We start from the raw sequence: 16,002 nt of genomic DNA on the forward strand, positions 1-16,002 counted from the left end.
TATAATGGTTCATGTCAATGACCCTTCTTTCATAGGAACTGGTCAACTCTGACACACACGTACCTGAGCTTGGTGAATGCAGACCTTGAGGGCTAAGGGTTGTAATCTGCTGAGATAGAAATGAGGTGCCACTGATCAAGGCTATTGGGTTCACTGGAGCAAGTTTAGGAGGTCAGAGAAAAGGTTAGAGCAGGATTGGCATAAAGCATTAAAGTAACAGGCCACAGGAAGCCCAGTCCTATAGTTAAAATCACAAACAAGAGAAAACCTGCAGACACTGGGAATCCAAGCAACACAGACGAAATGCTGGAGGAACTCAGCAAGCCAGGCAGCATCTATGGAAAAGAGTATACAGTTAATGTTTCAGGGCAAGACCCTTCATCAGGACTGGAGAAGAAAGACGAAAAATCAAAGTAAGAAGCTGATGGGAGGGGAGGAAGAAATACGAGGCACTAGCTGATAAAGTAAAACTGGGAGACAGGGACGGGTGAAGGAAAGAACAATTGATAACAAAGAGATAAAGGGCTGGAGAAAGTGGAATCTGATAAGACAGGGGGAATTGGAAGAAAGGTAAGGAGATAAAGTGAGAGAGGGAAAAAAGAATGGGGAGTGTTGAAGGGGGAGGGGCATTACCAGAAGATCAAGAAATCAATATTCATCCCATCAGGTTGGAGGCTGCCCAGATGAAGTATAAGGTGTTGCTCCTCCAACCTGAGTGTGGCCTTATCGCGACAGTAGAGGAGTGACATGTCGGAGTTGGAATGGGAGTGGGAAGTAGTATTAAAATGGGTGGCCACTTGGAGACCCCACTTTCTCTGGTGGAAAAAGCCCTGTAGATGCAGAATGGTCACCCTGTTTGCATTTGGGTTCTCCAGAAGACAAACATCAAATTTAGAAGGAAGAAGTACAAGGTTCCCACAGTCTGGGTCCCTCCTGTCTAACATGAAGGAATATGGCCAGAGAGCAGCTGATGCCTCTCCTGTGGTTTGAGATTTAGAGATACAACACAGTAACAGGCTCTACCAGCCCAATGAGCCCACGCCACCCAATTACACCATGTGACCAAACAAACTATAGCCCATACACGTTTGGAGTCGAGGAAACCCACGCGGTCACAGGGAGAAGATACAAACTCCTTTCAGACAACAATGGGTGGGAAACGTGAGAAGGAGTGGAGATGGATGAGCAAACTAGGGAATCATAGAGAGGACAGACTCCTGAAAGGGGAAAGGGGGTGGTGAGGGAAGGCAGTGGAATGCCATTGTTCTATTAAGTAGAATTCACTTGGGACTTGGGAATAGATAGCAATCATGGCCCTGCATGCTGAAAGAAGCTGCTTTGCACAGCACCCTGAGTGTGGTATTATCCACTGCCTTCTTTCCTTCAACAGAACTGGAACTCTGGAGCCTGGCGACAAACTTTTAGCTATTGACAACATACGGCTGGAGAACTGCTCGATGGAGGATGCTGTGCAGATCCTGCAGCAGTGTGACGAGCTGGTCAAACTGAAGATCCGAAAAGACGAGGACAACTCAGGTACTTGGCCAAACACGCCCAGGTTGGGGACATTACAGGACACATACAAAGGTCCTTCTACTCTGTGTCATCAATCACACCCAGTACAGGAACAGTATGAACTATACACTCAGTGGCCTCTTTATTAGATAAAGCAACGGAACCCAGTGTGGTCTTCTGCTGCTATAGCTCATCAAGGTTCAACATGATCCATTCAGAGGTGCCCTTCTGCACTGTTGGAACGCATGATTAGTGGAGGTAATATAACCTTCCTGTCAGTTTGAACCATTCTCCTCTGACCTCCCTCATTAACAAAGCATTTTTTTCAGAGAACTGCTGCTCACAGGATGTATTTTTGCTTTTTGCATCATTCTTTGTAAACTTTAGAGGCTATTTTGTATGGAAATCCCATGGTCAACAGTTTCTGAGTTACTCAAACCACCCCATCTGGCACCAAGTTCTACCCTGTTGACCAAGATTCCCAGTTTAATATTCTTTAGAGTGATAGGACCTGCTGTGTGTCTTGCAGGTGACTAGTGTTGCGCTGTTTTAGGGTATTTACTTCTCACTCTTTGTCTCCACCAGACGAGCAGGAGAGGACCGGTGCAATAATATACAGTGTGGAGCTGAAGAGGTACGGAGGGCCACTGGGAATCACCATCTCTGGCACCGAGGAGCCTTTTGATCCCATTGTGATCAGCGGGCTCACCAAGAAAGGTTTGGCAGAAAGGTAGAGAATCCACACTCAACCTCCGCATGTGCTTTGGCTGGCTGGAACACGCAACTCGCTAAGTGAGGAGGTGGTGGGGGCAGATACACTCAAGCAAAGAAGTAATTAGAGTGAGAGAGCACAGAATCAGGCCCTTGAGCTCACCTGGTCCAGGCCAACCGAGGCACCCATTAAATAGGTCCCATTTGCCTGCATTTGGCCCATATGCCTTTAAAACTTTCCTATTCATCTACCTGTCCAACTGCCTCTTAAATGTTAGTGTACCTTCCTCAAACACTTCCTCTAGCAGCTCATTCCTTGTCTGGATCACCCTAGGGGTAAAAACATTACCCCTCAGATTCCTATTAAACTCTCCCCTCTCACCTTGAACTTATGCTCCCTAGTTCTTGATTCCCCAACCTTGGGTGAAAAGACTGTGTGCACTTCAAGAAACATTTATACAACCAAAAAGCATAAGGCTATTGGCAAAATGCAGATGAGTAGAATTAGTATACAATGGCCAGTGGAGACATAGTAGGCTGAAGAGCCTGTTTCTGTGATGTACTGTATGTCTCAATGACTTTATGCATGGAAGCAGTACAGAGGGAAAAAACCAACCATATTTTTAATGAATGGGGAACGTAGGCACAGGGGGCTGGATGGCCTTCTCGTGCTTCCATTTCCTATGTTCTTTTTCGCCCACTGGCTGCTTCCTGAGGACCCCAGAGCTGAAGAGCTTTGGTGAGGTGACACTGTAAACTTCTGCGTTGATAGTCCTCGCTTTCCTCGTGATGAAATCAGCTGACATTGCAGTCAAGGGGCAGTAGCTACTCGCAGGGAACTTAAGTGAGGGGAGCGGATGCAAGGTATCACTAGCGCAGGAGAATCTGCGGCATGCTGGAGCACATACAAAATGCTGGAGGAACTCAGCAAGTCGGGCAACCTGTATGGAAGAGAGTCGAACAGGCGACGTTTCGGGCCAAGACCCTTGATCAGGACAGATGGAGGATGCGAGGTGGCTGGGATCGGAGGTGGACGGGGGCTGACTTTTAACTGTGCTTTCAGGACCGGTGCCATTCACGTAGGGGACAGGATACTGGCCATCAATAGCGTGAGTCTGAAGGGAAAACCTCTGAGCGAGGCCATCCACCTGCTGCAGATGGCTGGCGAGACGGTAACCCTGAAAATCAAGAAGCAAGCAGACCGTGAGTATTAACCACCGCAGCGCTGTGGGGAGTTACAGGGCATTACTTTGTGGAGTCACCGCACAAACAGGCAATATGTTCCATTGCTTGAGAGTTGGAAGGATAGTATCATTGAGGTGCTTTCAATGGTTTTGATACAGGAAGACCATTTCTTCTGGTGGGGAGATCAAGGGACATGATTTTAAATAAGATCAGAGTGTTCAGGAGTAAACTTGGCATGCTCCTTTCAATATCAAGAGCCTGGAGCTCTCTCTGCAGTAAGGCTGTTGAAAGCTTAAATTGTCAAATGTACTAAGTTCAAGGGTCAAATGTTCCACACTGAGATTCACTTCTGTGCAGGCGTTCACAGCAGAACAAAGAAGTGCAGTGGAATCAGTGATAAACCACACACAAATGAGACGGACAATCAACGTGCAAAAGACAAATTGTTCAAAAGCAACATAACCCCACCAAAATAAATAAATAAACAAATAACACCGAGAAGATGAGTTACAATATCCATAGGTTGTGGCATCCGTCCAGTGTTGTGTGAGTGAAGTTATCAAAGCTTAATGTTCATTACCTGCAGGCCAAGCCGATTCCAAAATCACCCAGAAGTTGTAACCAAAGAGAGTGACCAGAACTAGAGCTAGATTAGATCACATGATAAAGACTGAATTAGAGTCCAGATCTACAATCTGCGTGGATTAAACCTTGCTTCCGGACAATCCTCCGACAGCACTAATGAGGAGAGATCGATCACTTGAACACCAAGACCTTCCCTCGGGAGCAGTGAGAGACGGTAACACGCAGACACCTTGACATGCAGTTGCGAGCGAGAGGCCAGCTGAGGTGCTGATTACATGCTCGGCTCCACACCCGCCCAGATAATTTCCTCTGTGCAAGTTAAACCGGCAAGATTGGCAAGAGATAGAGTCAATTGTGGGCTCGCATCCTATCTCCTGGCTCTGAGCCTCCATGACGCACGGTTTGGTCGCAGCCTTGGGGAGCTCCCTCGGAGACAACAAAGCGTCAGATCGCCTGAGATCACACCACCAGAATGTAGATAACAGGCTCTAACAGTAACAGAACTATATCTGAAACAAAAAAGAAGTGAAAGGTTTCGCTTCTTCATCTGTCTTGAGGACGTTGCTTTTGGTGGCATTGTTCGCTGGCGCCATCTTTGATGTATTTGATCCACACTGGTTCAGGAGTCTGATGGCTGTAGGGTAATAACTATTCCTAAATCTGGTGGTGTAGGATCTGTTCCTCCTTCCCAATTGTCGCAGTGAGAAGAGAGCAAGGCTTGGATGGTGGGTTCCTTGATGATAGATGCTGCTCTCCTGTACCAGCGCTCCCTGTCGAAGTTTTGCTCTTTATTAAACCAGAAGACCAAAACACTGTGGGTGCTCTTTACAGGATAAGTGGGGAATGATCCATCAGCTTTCCCTTGCTCCCCTCTGTTCTAATGAGCCTGTATGCTTTGATGCTACAACCAGCCACGTGACCCTACAGATAGTGAGTCACAGAGTCTCATATAGACCAAGGCTAAGAGATTGTTTGGGGGGATGCGGAGTGTGGATAGATGGGGTTAAAATACAGATTAGCCATGCTCAAGGCCTCAGGGGAAAGATTACTACATTCTTGGTCACGTGTTCTTGCAGCAGCAAGTCACATTGACAAAATAGCTGCCCCAAGTGGCCCAGCAGGGTGACTGAACCATCTGACAAGTCAGTGGCCGAGCAGTCCAGATTTGACCTGGTCCTGTTGAGTGCGGTGTCCTTGAGGTGAAAGGCTTCAGAACAAGCTCAGCTGTGATCCTACCTATTATGATTATTCCATTGGCTGGTGAATTTTGAGCAAGAGGGTGTGTATTAATTTGTATAGTACTTGTCCAAATAGAGGAGAGCAAGAGGGCAACAGTTGGGGCATTACTCCCTGTCCTGTAAATGAATATCCACAGTATTGTACTATTCAATTTAATTTTAACTCAACCATACATGAATACAGCCGAATGAAACGTCGTTACTCCGGGGCCAAGCTACAAAACACAGTACCGACAGTCACACATGGCATGTAGCACATAAAAGTATCGGTAAGATACAGCCATGCAAAAACAAATAGTCCAGTCCTGTCCTCATTATGACCAGTTATTTTTAAATAGATTTTTAATAACAAAAAACTCATTTACCAAAAAAACAAACTCTTCAAGATTCATGTTTGTTTATTGACATTCTTCAGTTTAGGAGTGTAAAGGAGACCAAAATGGTTGTTACTCTGGATCCGACACAGCATGAAAAAAACACAATAAGTGTAAGGAACACAATAAACATAAATGCATAACGTTTGCTTATATACATAACCATGATGTAACGCTAGGTACAGGAGTATCTGTACGTAAGGTGATTCTAATAGGCAATGATAAGGTAGTGGTGGCGGGGTGGGTTAGTGAGTGGACGTGTTGATCAGTCTCATGGCTGGGGGAAGTAACCACTTTTGAGTCTGAGGGTCCCTGAATGGAGTGGGACTCTCCAAACCAACCGGATGAGCCTGTGTCCAAAGCTTACTGTGTGTAGAATGATTAAGTGGTGCATTTTTCTTCTCTCAACCTCTTCACAACTTAGGGGCTCAATGGAAACCATCTTTTCCTTGTTCTAAGCACAAATAAAGCCTCAGGGCCTGCAGGGGGATCTACTTTCCATTTTATAGATCTGTTCCCACTGGGTGCAACCTTTTCCTGTGTCCTACAGCACCTAATCATTTCAGAAAGTTTGCCTGAAGTGAAGTCCCTCGTGCCTTTCACATCCGCACTGTTTCATACTGCTCCTACTCCGCAAGTAGTGGTCTTACTAGAAACAATTCACTAAATCTACTTTCTCTATAGATGCATGTTATCCTTGCGTTGGAAAATGTGGCGAAACTTGTGGGCTGTCCTTTGGGTGTGTTGGCTGTTAACACAAATGACACATTTCACTGCATGTTTCAATGTTCAAGTGATAAATCTGAATCTGACTGTATTTCCTGCTGTGATAGAGGCCTGTATTTCAAAAGCGCGGTGAAACAGAGCTTTAGAGAACAAGTTTGAAAACAATCTTCACAGAAGAGATTCTGCAGATGCTGGAAATCCAGAGGTACACACACAAAATGGTGGAGGAACTTGGCAAATCAGGTAGCATCTTTGGAAAGGAATAAAGAGTAGACATTGTGGGCCAAGACCCTTCATCAGGACCAGAATGGAAGGGGGAGGAAGCCGGAATGAGAAGATGGGGGAGGAGAAGAGTACAATCTTGGTTTTGGTGAAGACAGCACTAATGTGACAACCCTCTGGTATCCAACATTGTTCAAATTCAGCCAATGCTAGTGACTGCAACAAATCACCAACGATTCTTGAGTGGTCCCAAACACTTAAAGAGTATGAAATTCCTGCACATTTACAGCAACACTAAAGAAGCTGAAGAGTGCCCCAGATGAAGCAGACAAAGGACTTTCAGAGATGCCAGGCTCAGCCGGATATGTGTGTACTTGGATCAGATGAGCAGGAGATGTGAGGGCCAGTTATGTGGCAGACTTGAAGCTCGAGGCTGGAGTTTGGGGTCCTGCCTTCAGCTCATCTAGGGTTCGATACTGAAGATCGAAGCCCAAAGGACAAGTGGAAGTCCAGAAGTCGAAGCCTGATGGCTAAAACTTGGGGACCGGAGTTCTGTCCTGGTTGGAGAACTGTCCATGGGTGTGAGGGAGGAAAGGGGCATGCTTTGCTTTTGTTGTTTCTTTCCTAGCTCTGTTTTGTTCTGTTCTGTGTAGTTCTGCAGAGCATAGCAGGCACGCTCTGTTGGCACCAGAATGAGTGGAGACGTTTGAGGGCTGCCTCCAACACATCCTTGGGTGTGTTGGTTTTTAATGCAAACTGTATGTTTCAATGTGATAAATAAATCTGAATCCTAAACATTCATTTCCTCCAGCAACACTGAGCAGAGGCTGCAATCTATCCAGTTATAAAATATTCCGCATTCACTTGAACAGGATACCACCCCAGAAAGATTTGATCTCTGGCATGAGGAAGGATAAGGAGCTGCATCTTTGCTGGTAAGTTACCCTCAAAACACACAGCCCCCCTGAGCTGGAAATCTATGGCTGGTTCTTCACCATTCTTGGTTCATAACCTGCAAAACCCTGTCCAACACCACTGTGGGGATACCTTTGCCAGAGGACTGGCAAAAGGTGGGTCACCACCATTCTCAAGGGGGACTAGGTATGGTAAATACTTTATTGCAATGAGTAAGTAAAAAATGTATTTAATTAAACATTCACAATTTCTTCCAGGTTATTTTGCAAAGAAAACCTGTTCCATGAGTGAGCTGAGTGACCCCGAGGATGATATCCCGGATTCTCAGAAGACAAGCAAACTTTCGAAAATCTACTCCAACACCATTCCAAGCATGGACAGTGCCATGGAGTCCTGGGATTGCTCAGGAATGGAAGGGGCGTTTGGAAGCCAAAGTGAGATCTTTGGTGATTTAACCTCCACCAAACACTATTTGCTCCTAGACTGGGCTTGGATAATAATGGACTCTGGTCAGAGGCACTGAGTGATTACTGTACTTCTAGACAGGGACAATGTTGACCTGAGAGGTGATTGGCTACTAGGCAAGCACATAGTTGATCTGAGTGATGATTGGCTTCTAGGCAGGCACAGATTGCCCTGAGTGGTGATTGGCTTATAGGCAGGCACAGGGTTGACCTGAGTGGTGAACACAAGAGATTTTGCAGATGTTGGAAATCCAGAGTGACACCTACAAAATGCTGGAGGAACTCAGAAGGTCAGGCAGCATCTATGGAAATGAATAAACAATCAATGTTTCAGGCCAAGTCCCAGTGGTGATTAGCTACAAGGCACCATAGCGTTGGCCTGTGTGTGGTGATTGACTACGAGGTAGGCATAGAGTTGACCACAATGGTGAGTGGCTGCTGCACAGGAGTCTGTTTGATCAGGGTGTTGACTGGTTATTGGATTGGCAAACACTTTGACCTAGGCAATAAAAAACAGAAAATGCTGAAAAATCCTAGCAGGTCTGGTGGAAAAAGAAACAGTTAATGTTTTAGGTTGAAGACCATTCAATAAAACTTGTGAGAACTTCTCATCAGAACAGCATGTTTAGTTTTTATTTCAGATACCCAGCATCTGTGAGTATTTTTAAATTTTCATTTTGGCTTTGGTAATACAGTAAATGGCTATGACTGAGGGGCCTTTTTGACTTGCATCATGAATGGCTAATGGCAATATAACCTGCTTAAATCAATTTAGACTGGCTTTCCAATAAAGTGTTTTGAACTTTGCATCTCAATGTTCTGAAGTTAGAGTAGTCAAGAAGAAGGAATATTTAAATACTGTTGTTTCTAGTATCCATGATCCAGCAGTAACCAGCAAGGTAGATGGAATCTCTGTTTATTTTCTGATCAAACACAGGAACCTTAACATGTTGTTTGCTACCATCCTGTGGTAGTTAATTTTATTGCACAAAGCACATCTTCAGTCTGATGAATAATGTTGCACTCCAGTCTATCCTGATAATTTGTGTTGCAGGTGGTGAAAAATTAGCAGTCTTCTGTCTTTCTCAATATTCTAGTTGGATTTTGTATTCCTTAAAGGCACTTTGTGATTTTAGCTTCCTAAGCTTTATTCTTCTTTCCCCTTGACTGAATTCACAACCAATTTTATCTTCCAAGGCTTCCTTCTCTTGCCATCCTTGTCCTTCCCTCTGACTTGTCCTGTTCACTGTCCTGTTGACTTTTAAACAACCTCCTGATGCCAGACGTGGACATGGTCAGAAACAGCTTCTCCCGATGAACTCTCCCTAATACTCTCAGAGTTTGCCCTGCTCCAATTTAATACTTTCCCACAAGATCCATATTTCTATTCTATAGCTATCTTAAAACATAAAGAATTGTGATCACTGTTCTCCCACCAAAAGGTGAGTCACCTGGCCAGGCTCATTACCCAACACCAGGTTCAGTATGGACTATCTAGAGGTAGTTTTAAGAAACCATCCTGGATGCACTTAATACATTCTACCCTGACTAATTCTCTTGCACTAAGGTGGTCCCAATCTATATTGGGGGAGTCTATGTTCTATAAAAATGAAGGGAAGGGTTAGATTAATTTTAGAATAATTTAAAAGGTTGACACAGTATTGTGGGCTGTACTGTGTTTTAGTGTTTTATATTCTATCTTCAAAGTCGAAGTCCCCCCACTATGACAACCCTATTGATTTTGCTCATTTCCCTGATCCTTTTCTCAATGTATTCCTCAATATCCTAGTGGCTGGACCGTTCTCATCTTTGAGTTCTACCCATATCGATTCAGTCAGTGAACCCTCCACTATGTTCCCTCCGTGATATTGTATGAAAAACATTTCAATGAGAAAGGAAGAAAAAGGTGGATGTGTGGTTAAGTCAAAAAGATAAAGATAGTATCTAACTTAAAGAAGGCATACTTGTGAAGGCAGGTGGTGGGTCAGATGATTAAGTAAATCACAACAAAAGGAATGATTAAAAAGGAAGGAAAAGCCCTGACTATGAGAATGCCACTCAGATATAAAAATAGATAAGTATCTATAGATACATAAAAAAGAGAAGAGTTAATAAAGTGAGTGTTGGTCCTATATAATGAGTCTATGGAATTAATAATGGAACACAAGGATAAATTTAAAAAAAAACAGTAATGTCCCAGAAATAAAGTACTGTGCAAAACTCTCAAGCACATATATATCTGTGCAGCTAGAGTGTCTATGTCTTTTGGACAGTACTCTATTTGTCAACATGGAGTGGTGAGCGAGTTTGTGAATCTGGCAGGAGCAAAGGATGTTGGGAATGCTGAGGGTGGAGTGTTGTGGGAGGGGTGCCAAGGACAGGGATGGGGTGGGTGTTGGCGTGGGTGCAGACACGCTCAGCCCTGAAACACCAGGTAAGATTATTTGATTCCAAACAATTGGTTTCTTGATCATTACAGAATGTCTGTCTGGTGCTTCCTGCTCCATCCCCTCTCCTTTCCCCTTTTCCCAACCAGGATTCCCCTCTCCCTCCCTCCTTCCACAATACAGACCCATATCAGAATCAGATTTATCATCACTCACAAATGTCATGAAATTTGTTTCTTTCTTTGTGGCAGCAATACAGTGCAACACATAAAATTACTAAAGTACTGTGCAAATATTTAGGCACCCCAGCTATATATATGCCTAAGACATTTGCACAGTACTGTAGCTCTAAATTGGGAAGCAGGAACTCGGGAAAATTACAATCACCAGGGCAGTGATAGTGTTGGAGTTGCAGATTAACAAGACTCTAGGTCCTAATGGATCATCCCAAGATCTTTAAGAAAAGTGACTCTTGATGTTAGTTTTAATTTTCCATACTTACTTAAATTTGGGGAAGTATCTACTAAAATACTTTATAATTACTCTCAATATGATTGAAAGAGGCTAGAGAAAATTTACAAGGATGTTGCTCTGATTTGAGGACCTAAGTTATAGGGAAAGTTTGTACAGGTTAGGACTTTATTCTCTGAAGTTTAGGAGAATAAATGGAGATATACAAAATTATGAGGGGTATAGATAGGATAAATGCAAGCAGGCTTTTACCACTGAAGGGTCTGAAACTAGAACTATAAGTCAAAGGTTAAGAGTGAAAAGTGAAATATTTAAGGGAACTTCTTCACTCAAAAGGGTGGTGAGAGTGTGGAATGAGCTGCCGGTTTGATTTCAGTGTTTAAGAGAAATGTGGATAATTACAATGATGAAAGGTGTATTGAGAGATTTGCTCCTGATGCAGGCAGAGTAACAGTTGGGCACGGAGTGGCCTGTTTCAGTACTGCAGTGCTCTATGACTCTAAATTGGAAAGTAGCAAATGCCACTCCTTTAACTAAAGATAGAGGGAGATAGAGAGCAGGAAAATACAGGTCCGAATGAAAAGGTAAGAAGCCATTAATTAGTTAGATCGTTAGTTAGAGCTTTATTGTCATTGCTGAGGACAACAAGATTGCAGTGCTAATTCATTCAGTGCAAAGCAGCATTCCGGCAATTCAATTGCTAGAAACACATGGCTAAACTTAAAATAACGTCTGAGTTACTTAGAATGACATCGAAGTTACAACTGAATTAAAAACAACATTCAATGAAAAGATGCAGTGGCTCCCCGTTCAAGCCCATGTTATAAAATACAATGATTACATATAAGATAGCATCAAAAATTAAAGCTGAAATTAAAAAAAAACAAATAAATTATTATTTTTTAAATAAATTAAGATGTTATGGCAGGGCTGTTAAGAAATATTTAAGGAAATTAACAAAACCAACATGGTTTTGTGAAAGGCAAGTCATGTTTCCCAAGTTACTGGAACTCTTTGATGAAGTGGTGGGTGGTGTGGATAAAGGGAAGTTGGTGGATGTAATATACTTGGATTTTTGAGGCCTAAGGCTTTATAAGTAATTGTTCGCACTGCAGTTCAATTATTGTGAGCAGTTTTAGGTCACAATAATTTCTTATCTAAGAAAAGATGTACTGGCATTGGAAAGGCCGCGGAGGAAGTTCCTGAGAATGATCTCGGGAATGAAAGGGTTAATACATGAAGAGCATTTGATGGCTCTGGGTCTATACTCACTGGAGTTTTAGGAGAATGAGGAGGGAATCTCATTGTAACCTACCAAATATTAAAAGACCTAGCTAGAGTGGACGTGGAGAGGATGTTTCCAGTCATAGGAGAATCTAGGACCAGGGCGCACAGCCAATGAATACAATGATATCCCTTTAGAACTCATTGTCACAGACAGTTGTGGAGGCTAGGTTATCGGTATTTTTAAAGCGGAGGTTCTTTATTAATAAGGCTGTCAATGGTTACAGAGAGAAGGCAGTAGAATGGAGTTGAGAGGGATAATAAAATCAGCTATTATCAAGTGGCAGAGCAGACTCAATGGGCCAAATAATGTAATTTTATTCCTATCCCTTATGGTTTAATGGTTTTATGGCCCAATCCCCTATCTAACTGTTTATATGTAAGGTTTGCAAAATGTGTCTTGGTTCATTGATGGATAAGTATCACTCTGGAGTGTGAACAGGAGAGGAGGGGAATCAAAAATGTGTGATGAAGGGATGCAGGGGACATATGGGGATAAGGACCAAGATGGGTGTACTGGAGGATGATCGGAAAGAGGGTGAAAATCCACCAGGTGAATTGAGGGTTACCTGATATTGGAAAGTTCAACATTGGGTTGTAGACTTGCCAAGTCTGATTGTGCACTGTCCCTGTGAAGCACCTTGCAAGCATACAAAAGGGGAATCTTAGGGGTTTTAGTGTAATACCCATGTTAATACAACTCTCTGATTTAACCTATAGGTTCCTACCATCACCAGGTTGGAGGGGCTGTGCTACAAGCTCACGAGGAGCAGGGCACAGGCAAGAGGAGCAGCCTGCCATTGCAAGGCAGCCGTCGGAAGAGCTACCCCTGTACAGATAATACCTTCAGCAAGGATGAGTGGGACAAGGCAGCTGGGTAAGAGATGGGCCTCCATTTCCCCAGCGTCTGTTCCAATCACCATTGAGTGCATTTCAGTTTAACGGGCAGCATTTATTCTTAATCTCAATCAGGCAGATTTTTCACTGGCGCAGAGTTAGTAGATGGGCACAGAGATTATGCAGATGCCGGAAATCCAGGGCAACACATACTAAAGGCTGGAAGAACTTCACGGGTTAGGTCGCATCTATGGAGAGGAATGGACAGTCAACCTGTCAGGCTGAGACCCTTAATCGTAAGTCCTGATGAACATCAACTGGTCTATTCCTCCCCATAGATGTTGCTTGCCCAGCTGAGTTCCTCCAGCATTTAGCTGGTGCATGGATGTTATTAAACCACGCTTCAATCTTCAGTGTGATCTTAGGCACTGTCTCCTTTAGGAAGCTGAGCCCTGCAGCTTGGTGGGGCCTAGTGAACCACAGCATTCCCTACATAGGCCCACTGGCTGTTAAAATGACCAGTTACTGGACATTTGTAATGTTCTTGACCTCTGATGTCAGAGTAAATCATTTGATAACAGAAATTACTTAAAACGTTATAACACTAAACACACACTCTTAAAAATGATTAAACTAAATACAATGGATTCTGGTTAATTGGAATACATTGGGACTAGTTCATTTTGGCCCAACTAAGTGGCTTCCCCAATTAGCCAAAGTTTCATGGAAATAGTTAAAATGGTATTAAAAAGACCAACTACCATTTAATTGAGTACCAATTCATGTACATAAATGAAATACAGAACAAATGAGAACACTATCAATACTGCTAACAGTACTATAAAACTGTGCATTTGTTTCTGATAGTTATTGACAAAGGAATTCATATACTGCTGTGATTGGATGTAAATGAACAAAATCAGTGCAGATAATAGACTGCCTTCATACAGTGCTTTCAGTGATTGCATCCTTTAAATCTTCCTTATCACTGTAACATTCAAGATGATTGTCGATGCCTGAAAATGCTTAATAGTTTGTAAATTGTTGAAGTTGTGAAATCGTTTCATTTTCACTCGCGGCCGTTTCTGGCATCTCCAAACCTGAATGCTTGAAACTGCAGTGAGCAAGACAGTGCCAAATTGTCTTACGGCTTATTTCTCAGCAACTATCAGTGACAAAAATCACCGCTTTTTGAATACAAACACACACTACTGATGCTATGTTCTTACAGAGCTGCCCTAAATAAGTGGCTGCCACAATTAACTGATGATCCAATTAACCAGGATCCACTGTAATTAAATCAACCAGAAAACTTTACTTCCTGGCAGCCATGGTGTACCATTCTCCACTTTGTACTTCCCATTCCTTGCATCATTTGGGTGATTTCATCCCTCCTCCTTGATCACTGGAGAGAACAATACTGATTAGATGATACATTTTAGGTGAAAGGAAGTTGTCTGTGGAAAGGGCTCTCATACGATTGAGGGGTTGAGAGGGCAATATCGTCATCCTCAAACGTATAGAGAGAATATTTTGTGGCTCTCTTTATGAATTTTTTTCCCAAAAATATACTTTATTCATATTACATGCAATAAATATAATCACAGCATGGCTTTCTCTTTAGTGATTGTACCATCAATCCAGCATTCTATCACAATTTATCAACACCACTCACATTTCCTCACCCGTTAAATGTTGAGAATCTGTTCCACAGGGCTCAGCCCCTCTGTGTTTACACCACTGACTGTGCTCCTTCCCCACACAGCCTGCATGATGAAGTACCAGACTTCTGTGCATACCCTGAAATATGGTGATCGACAGTATTTGCAAGTGAATAAAATGGTGGTTTTTCACACTCATCCTTTTTTATTTAAAAAAAATACAATATATAAAAATATGTATAGGAATTAAAATTCTGTCAGTACTTCTCCCTCTTCACAAATCAATCAAAGGGCCAAATGGCCTAATCCTGCTCCTATTTTCTATGTTTCTATTTACAAAGCATCAGTGTTTCATTTTGAACAACACATCCGTGTTGCACGTACAAAGAGAAACCAAGGTGTTTCATTGTGAAAGATCTAAAGAGCCTATTAAAATGGCAACCTTACCAAGCCATTTAGAACACTAAGAATGTTATCATACCTGTTAAGTATTTTTTACTTCAAATATTGAATTGACTTTATTTCTTACATCCTTCACATACATGAGTAAAAATCTTTATGTTACGTCTCCACCTAAATGTACCATGTGCAATCATTGTAATTTATACAAATTTATAATAAATAGAACAATCAATGTAATATAGAGTACACTGAAATCAGCGTGAGTTCATCAGTCTGATGGCCTGATGGAAGAAGCTGTCCCAGAGCCTGTTGGTTCTGGCTTTTATGCTGTGGTACCGCTTCCTGGATGGTAGTAGCTGGGATAGATTGTGGTTGGGGTATTCTATTCACAAAATATATTTACAGTACCTAACAGTGCATGTCTTCCATTGCATTCAGTGTTGTTAAGTCAATGCCTTTGTTGTATTATCAAGTTAGTACGTACGGTCTATGTACAAAGCCCCATTGTCAACCATAACCTCCTTGAGCAACACACCATTCAAATGTTTGTGCAATGGTTGCACAGGAATTCAGTGTCCAAAGATGGTAGATTCTTAGATCGGAATCTTTCTCTACAAATCTTTTGTGCCATTTGCACGCAGCACGTATCCCTGCAGCCTGGAACGTACCTGTTGGAAGACCAATGAGTTCCAGGCCGATAGAAGAGCCCCATTCTCCGAGTTGGTGGTCTTCCGCTGAGATTGCCTCAGTGTGAAAGGCCTTAACCTTAACCTTAACCTTACATATGACTCTGCTAGCCAAAGGATGCTCATGGTTCATGCGTTTGTGAATATGGTCGCTCAGAGACTCGTACTGTCCTCGCTGTGTCTCCACACTTCTCCATGTTGTCTGTTACATTGTCTTAGTTTTTTTTTTCTTTCTCTTCTCAGGTTGTCTGTGTCTCAACTCTGAGCTCTTTCCTCATCAACCTCCTTACTGCCTGGGATGCTCCCTACCCCTGCCTCCCCTCCATCCTGTATACTCAC

The 16,002-nt window shown here is 42.9% G+C and overlaps 1 protein-coding gene across 1 annotated transcript in view; it reads left to right on the forward strand.

Moving 5' to 3' along the window:
- Window positions 1-16,002, forward strand: part of grip2b (glutamate receptor interacting protein 2b) — a 146,597-nt gene that overhangs the window by 107,457 nt on the left and 23,138 nt on the right. Inside the window, exons 16-20 of the mRNA XM_059944303.1 lie at window positions 1,391-1,536; window positions 2,101-2,245; window positions 3,290-3,429; window positions 7,729-7,905; window positions 12,798-12,954. Of these exons, the coding sequence (XP_059800286.1) occupies window positions 1,391-1,536; window positions 2,101-2,245; window positions 3,290-3,429; window positions 7,729-7,905; window positions 12,798-12,954 (765 nt within the window). The remainder of the gene's footprint in view (window positions 1-1,390; window positions 1,537-2,100; window positions 2,246-3,289; window positions 3,430-7,728; window positions 7,906-12,797; window positions 12,955-16,002) is intronic.

The sequence above is a fragment of the Hypanus sabinus genome, chromosome 19 (genome assembly GCF_030144855.1).
Source record: "Hypanus sabinus isolate sHypSab1 chromosome 19, sHypSab1.hap1, whole genome shotgun sequence".
Taxonomy (NCBI): Eukaryota; Metazoa; Chordata; class Chondrichthyes; order Myliobatiformes; family Dasyatidae; genus Hypanus; species Hypanus sabinus.